The sequence below is a fragment of the Vigna unguiculata genome, chromosome 8 (genome assembly GCF_004118075.2).
Source record: "Vigna unguiculata cultivar IT97K-499-35 chromosome 8, ASM411807v1, whole genome shotgun sequence".
Lineage (NCBI taxonomy): Eukaryota > Viridiplantae > Streptophyta > Magnoliopsida > Fabales > Fabaceae > Vigna > Vigna unguiculata.
The window spans coordinates 37,892,885-37,900,846 of NC_040286.1; the positions used below are offsets into that span (position 1 = coordinate 37,892,885).

At 29.2% G+C, this 7,962-nt stretch overlaps 1 protein-coding gene across 1 annotated transcript; it reads right to left on the bottom strand.

Moving 5' to 3' along the window:
• Window positions 1-403: 403 nt before the first annotated feature.
• On the bottom strand, window positions 404-4,882 carry LOC114194242 (acetyl-CoA acetyltransferase, cytosolic 1). The gene is made up of 13 exons (XM_028084366.1): window positions 4,670-4,882; window positions 4,251-4,318; window positions 3,916-4,014; window positions 3,660-3,833; window positions 3,464-3,569; window positions 3,246-3,384; window positions 3,021-3,164; window positions 2,606-2,691; window positions 1,848-1,947; window positions 1,591-1,701; window positions 1,470-1,511; window positions 1,041-1,127; window positions 404-926 (listed from the first exon to the last, which is right to left on the bottom strand). Exons 2-13 carry the CDS (start codon window positions 4,297-4,299, stop codon window positions 837-839), a joined length of 1,227 nt encoding a protein of 408 aa, XP_027940167.1. The 5' UTR covers window positions 4,300-4,318; window positions 4,670-4,882; the 3' UTR covers window positions 404-836.
• Between the last annotated feature and the right edge of the window lie 3,080 nt (window positions 4,883-7,962).

Here is a 7,962-nt window from a genome sequence, read left to right on the forward strand (position 1 = left end):
TATTCAACCCTTTACTATTTTTTCTTCCAAATAAAATTATAAATATAATATTTTTATTATATTCCTCCTTAATGTCAGTTATAGAAGATCAATTTTTCTCTATTGCTCGATTAGGTGCTCACTTTATAAAAAGATTTCTATTTCACCGAACTACGTGAAAGTACATTCTTAGCATTTTTTACATAAAACATAAGAGGTTGGAGTCATCTGTCAAATTAAATTACATTTAAAAATCAAATTAAATTCCAGGACATTTGTGATTTAATTTGTTATTATAATTTTAATTATATAATGATTAAATTATACATTTATAATTAAAAAATAAAAATGAAAATTATATAATTAATGATTCAGAATATCATAGTCTAAATACCGATATGGATCAGCTTTATGCAAGTCCAACTATCCAACAATAACCACATTAATGATAAATTTAACACAAGATCAAGTACAACCTCCTTTTCTTTTTGGCCATTTTAGCGCAAGAATACATCTTGCAAGTACAAGAATTTTTGTAATGTTGTGCTTGGAATAAGAGGCTTGAAAAGAATCACTCCCAGTCTAAACCATAAATCAAATTACGCCAGTAACATATAACAGAAAGCTTTTCTTTTTTTTATTGCTGAATGATCTACTTGGATACTAAGAAAACATCACTTTCACAGTATCTAAGACTAAAACCTAACAATTATGTAGCTAAATTTCTGTCAACCCTTCCCGTCTGGTCCTTGTAATACATTTGGAATTTGCATGTACGATGATAAAGGAAGCAGGATCTTTGAGCTTGGCACGAAACGCTGGCTCTGAAAGGACATTTACGGAAGACGAAAAAGGGCTCACAGAAGCTCAACAACAAGGGCAGATGCACCGCCTCCTCCGTTGCAAATGCCACCGACTCCGTACTTCCCATTCTTCTGCTTCAATACCTGCAGGTTATAACTTTTAGATTAACTGAATCCAAAAACAACATTCAATATTATGGAAAGACCATACATGCTATTCTATAATGTAAAATAGCAAGTTTTGAACAAATCATATACCCCCAAAAGTGTCACCAGAACGCGTGCACCACTGCATCCAAGAGGATGACCCAGTGCAACAGCTCCACCATGTACATTTACTTTTTCCTGCAAAATAATAGTTACTTGAGTAAAAGGAATAAATGGCAGGGTACAGCCATTAATGATGACGGTGAAGTTAAATTATGGATTATAGAAAGACATCTAACATGTTCTGCACCATGCAAAGATGGGTTTGGAGCCTACGACAGCATGAATTCTTTAAGATAATTAAAGATAAGGCCATTAATGGCCGCAATGATCTTAAATTATGGGTTATAGACAAATTGTAATGTGCTCTTCATTATGCAAAGAGGGATTCGGGACCTACAACAGCATCCACTCTTCAAGACAGTCAACAACATACACTAAAGGATTACAACTTTCACTCGATGACACAGAAGAGCTTACCGAATTTAGTCCAAGAAGTTTTTGGTTTGCAAGAGCCACAACCTACGGACAGTAATATGAACAGTTAAAATCTATAGCATCATGAATTGAAAAAGTACTATAATTCAGCATTAATTCCTACCGCAAAAGCTTCATTAATTTCATAATAGTCAATTTGTGAAGCCTCCAACCCTGCATTGGAAATGGCTTTGGGAATGGCAAGGGATGGAGCCGTCGTAAATAACTCTGGTTCCTGCACAGCCCAAACTCATGAGTATGAAATTATACTAATAATAATAGCAAATACTAGAAATAGTGTGAATACCAATATGTTTTTTTCTATTTCTTATTTCTTATGGTCCGAAGATGTAGTTCATATTTCAAATATATTTCATATACCTGAGCAGCATCAGCAAATCCAGTGATTTTTGCAAGAACTTCAAGTCCAAGCTTCAATGCCTTCTCTCCACTCACCAAAACTAGTGCAGCAGCACCATCACTGTCAGAAAGAGCATTTTCATTTTTATTAAAATATTAAACTAACGACGGGTGTTAATTATCATTTGAGAATTGAAGTTAATGATAAATGAATACTCAATGACATATAAAATAATAAATATGTCATAAATACAATTCTAAATGATTCACTTGTGGCTCAAAGATAATATAGGCAAAAAACTTGTCTTCCTGACGACATTCTTTGCTATCTATACTACCAGGAGCACGAGGCAGATTTACAAGTATTGCTCTTCCCCATACAAACCCCAGCTTCAGCACACATAAGAAATTTATATGGTGGAAAATCCATTTTTTATAAGAATAAGATAGGCAAAGTTGGAGCATACAACCATATATGGATGGTCAATATTAAAAGTTTTTTAAGTTCACATAACCAATTAAAAAAGTCATTTGACAGTTTAAAAATACTCACATGACTTGGGACTTAAATTTTTATCATTCATAATAACATCAAATGGTGAGTACTTATCCCTCTCATTCTCAAATAGAAAGAGTCCCCTTTCTCTCTTCCTCTATACATATACATACAGACAGACATATATAATTTTATTTTTTTACAACAAAAATAATTCAACAGAGCATCCAAATAGAAATCGTTATGCACGAAAATATTGAGCAAGTTTTGATAACATATTAACCTTATGCTGGAAGCATTGCCAGCAGTAACAGAACCCCCGGTCTCCTTGAAACTCGGACGAAGTTTGCGTAACTTGGCAGCATCAAACTGGCATAGGAAAAGGAAAATATAATAATATAGACTAGTATTCGACATCGAGTATAAACAAATTTATTGACTATAAACTTACTAAATTATGAGGAGAAAAAAACTTTAAATTCCAATCCCGACTCCTGATTATTTGTCTATCTTAATAGACCTGGACATATTCACAATATTATCCAATATCCATATAACTCGTGCTTAGAAAACCTATGGCGTTCTAACATATTTCAGAGTCATGAAACTGGGAAATATTATTGCGTAACAAGTGTTTTTGTAGTCTAAACTACTATTCATACAAATATTAGCATGTTTCAACTTATTTATGTGGTTACCTTTCCTATGCCTTCATCCCTATCAACGACTGTTGAAGGTTTTCCCCTTCCACCAGAGACTTCAACTGGAACAATTTCCCATTTAAAGGCACCACTATCTTGGGCAGCAATTCCACGTTCAAAACTCTGAATCGCATAGTTGTCCTGAGGGAAAACAGAGACATAAACAAAATTTATTACAATAATCCTGCTAAATCTTTCTCAAAAGACAATAATGCTAAATACCTGGTCTTCTCTTGTAAATGCATGGTTATCTGCACAAAGCTCAGCACACACTCCCATCCCAACATCCTTATAGACATCCCACAACCCATCTTTCAACATCCCATCAACAAGTGAATCATGTCCGAGGCGCGATCCTTTCCTGAAGTTTTAATACTGAATCAGTTTCTGCCACAACTAAAACCAATCTTAAAGAGAGTCAAATTAAATGCAATACTGACCTTGCTTCAGCCAGGTACTTAGGTACATTAGACATGCTTTCCATACCACCAGCCACAACAACATCATTTGTGCCTAATTGAATACTCTGTGCTGCAAGCATTGTAGCTGCAATAACCAAAACATATTTAATATCCTTTTTCTATATTTTAAAAACATACAATGATACAAATAAAATTCTTCTAATAATAAACCCACCTTTCATTCCTGATGCACAAACTTTGTTAACAGTAGTGCAGACTACTGAATTGGGGATTCCTGCTCCGAGAGCAGCCTGTCTTGCAGGAGCTTGCCCCAAATTAGCACTAAGAACATTCCCAAAAATCACTTCTTCCACAAGGGATGGATCAACATTGGCCCTCTTAAGAGCAGCTGCATGTCAATGAAAAAACATGTAAACACGACAAGTTTCAAATGCAATGTAATAAACACTGAAATATGCTTCCATAGTTACCTTCAATGGCTATAGAGCCTAGCTTAGTGGCAGATAGAGATGACAGAGTACCAAGAAATCCACCCATCGGCGTACGTGCAACGCCAACAATGCAAACATCTATAGAAATCAAACATAAAAGATCAAATAACGAAAATACATCCAATCTATCAGAGTTCAGAGATATGAAATTTAACGCTTTAATTTTTATTTATTTTTTCTTTATGATTGTGCCTGACGGATCAAATGAACAGTTTTACAGAGAAAACTTTACAAGGTGAAATAAACAGCGCGATTCATCATTATACTCTAATTCGAAAGTGTATGTAGGTAATCCAAAATATTTGATGAACGACCTCTGGGTTTTATGAAATCTGAAGATGCTGATGCAGCTGCTGGCGCCATTGATAGTTGAAAACGGAGTCTGTAATCCAAAACATTAAATACGGAGATATTTAGGCATAATTAGTAAACGAAGATACATAATATTTGAGAACTGATTTCAAGTACGGTGGATGCAAGAATCATCAAAACTGATATATCTCAGCACAAATTAACCTCTTAAAAGTTAACCATTCAGAAATTGGAAAATACGAAAAAGCAAGCAAATAATATGCAATAAAAGGTGACGATGAGAGAATCGAGGGGAAAATGGAGATCTAGGAGATAATTAGGAGTAAATAATAAACGATGGATAAAAGATGATGCATGCATCAAATGCGATAAGCGAATCGCGGATCTGACGGAAATTGAGGAAAGAAAGTTTGGAATATACCTTTGGCTGCGATGTGTGTGTGGAAGAGGCAGTGAGAAGACGAAAGAGTAGTGAAGAGCGAATAAAAATGGGTGATGCGAGTGCTTATATATGGCGTGGTGAAAGACGCCACGAGTTACACGCGCCTTTCAATGCATACAATTACTCAACGTTCAACGTGCCGAGCCAAACCCAATCGCTCTCTTATCTTCTCAATTTTCTCGTTCATCTACTTCAACCCCAATCCAAAGGTGTGTTAGGTAGTAACCTTTGCACTATTAATTATTAATTATTATTATTATTATTATTATTATTAACTCAAATTAATTATTAGTAGAATACATTTTAAAACAATTATTCTTAGATTAATAGTGTGAAAACTTATTAAGAGAGTGTTGTTAATGTTATGATGATTAGTGTGTGTGAAAATTCTTTTGCCATTTGCAAGATATAAAAATTAGTTTTTGATACTTTTTTTGTAAAATAATTAATTTGTAACATGAAACAAAGACAATTACAATTATGGTTTCTTAAAAATAATTAATTTAAGGTAATTTGGTGTTCGACAATGATTTTGGTGGGGAGTTTGATAAATTAAAGACTATTTATTTCATCTAAAATTTAAAATGCAGCCCATGCGATGCACACTTATTACTTTTTTAATTTCCATATAAACACACATGCAACCTTTGTCCACCTACCAACGAATTAAGCATTTTTTTTATAGGCATAATCTACGATGCAAATTAATATATCTGAACTTAATCGAAAATACGTAAAATTTGATCAAATTTATTTCTAATAAAAATAAATAAAAAAACGATTTAGTTTAAAGAAGATGCATGCATGTTACATAGATGTGGATGGAGGGTAGGGTACAGTACAGATAGAAGGCTTCACATGTCTACTTTCCACAGTGGAAAATTAATTTGACTATAAGATAAAATATTTTATAAATGAAATATTCATTTTTTTTCCCTTACTTCAAAGTTTATATTTGGTTTAATGGAATAATTGATTTTTTATTATCTTTAATAATAACATAGGAACCACAAATTATAATTTAGTTTTTTTAGAAAATAATTATCTTTTATTAAGTCTCTTATCTTTCTTAATTAGATGAAATTAGATGAAAACAAATTAAGTTGGATGTGGATAATGCTTACTTGTAATTCGATTTATAAAAAAAAAATCACTTGTTATCTATCTTGTTATTATCTATCTTGTTATTGAGTATCATTTTAATAATATATATCAATTTTTTAAAATTTGCAGGTATAAATATCCACAAATATTTAAAATAAATTAAATAAAATAAAAAAAATAAATTAAAATTTTAATTAAACTCAATTTATATAAGAACTTCACTTAAAAATAACATTAAATGGCTTTTTCAGTTTTTAACACAAACGCCACTCTCCCTATTAAAAATAATCTTTTTATTTTTCATCTTGGAAAATAAACACAAATAAAAATACTTCAAAATGCAAATCTCATAGTGATGAACAACTATTAATTATTAAAAATGGTCGGTTTGGTATAGAAAGAAAGGAAAATATAAACAATAAAGTGAATAAATATGTAAGGTAATTAAAAATAGATAAGGTGTAAAATAAAAAATATTTAATTTTAGACAATGAATATGAGTATGAATAAGTAAGAATTACAATACGAAGTTGACTATTTAAGTTAATTTTAAAAATAATACATATACCGCTAGATTAAAAAAGAAGATAACCAATTAATAGAAATAAACATCTAAGAAATTTGATTAAAAAGAGTAGCAAATAAAAATTTGAGCTAGTTTTTAATTAGATTAAGTGTGAAATTAATATTCAGAAATATATTTAGTAGAAATATTTCATTAAAGAATAATTCATAATAATAACATGTTTCTATAAATGCTACACCTTAATAAGAGCGTCCATATTTATGCTCATAAAGTTTATTTAAATCATAAAAATATTATTTCTTTAGTATAATTTATATTTCTCACTATTAAACAATATAAAAAGTGTGATTATAAGAGTTATTATTAAATAACAATTTTGTATGTTAATACTAAGTTGGATGACAATTTTAATTTTTCAAATAAAATCAGGTTAAATATTATTATTTTGACATCTCAATTATATTAACACTTTAAAGTTGTTAGTAATTTGTTTTCAAATAAAAATTTATTCAAAAAAAATTACGAAAACAACACAAAACCCATAAAAGATAAAAAACTATAATTATTGTAAAAAATTATAAAAAAAATAAATTATAGTTATTATAAAAAAAAATAAAAAATAAAGGGAGGTATAATGTATATCTAGTCTTAATTTATACATTTATAAAATTAATAAGTTTTATATAGAATAAATATCTATATTTTATATTAGACTTGTTAAAAAAAATATTTTGATGATTTTAAAGTGTAGTTTAATGAATTAATTATCAAAATGAAAATGAAATGCATGTTACTTCACCCACCTACCTAACTGCTAACTACCTTCTACATGTACTTCTCCCTCCTCCTCTAGTGTTCAGTGATGGAGACAATTCAATTATCTTTTTTAGCAGTGTATGTTAAATGCATGCCATTTATATAATAATTTTCTATTTTAAAAATTGATATTTATTTATTTTGTTTATTTCTCAATAAAATTTATTTAATTTTTAACTTTTAAAATAGACATTTTATGTGGCTGTAATTGCAGTAAAATATACTTACTTCTTTTCTATTTTAATAACACTTTTCTTATTTTACTTTAAACTACTTAATTCAGAGATTAAAATTTTAAAACATAAAAAGTAGATATCTGAAATTCAATAATTTAACTCATATACTTAAAAATGTCATAAAATTGTATTGTCTCGTAATAATAAATTGTCTTTAAAAGTATAAATGTTACATTTTTAAGAAGTACTATTTAATAATATAAAAAATAAATAATAATAAAATATATGATTAAATTTGTTAACTTAATATCTATATTTAAAAACTTTTAATTTTATTTAAATTTGATTAAATATATTATTTTTAAATACAACGAGAAAAAGAAATACTAATTCATTAAAAGACAAGGAAATGAGTTATATTTATTATAAATTATAAGAATGTAAATGTGTATTACAAAATAGAGGAGATGAGTTTCATTTTATTAAATATATTATTTAAAACTACAGGATGTAATTTAGAGGAAATAATCCCAGTTTTCATTTAAGCATATTGTGATTTTAATCATCACATAGTTTTAAATTAATAAATATATTCCATGCATATTATATTTATTTTTAAATTATTAAAAGGTAGCGGTTTTCAATTTTAT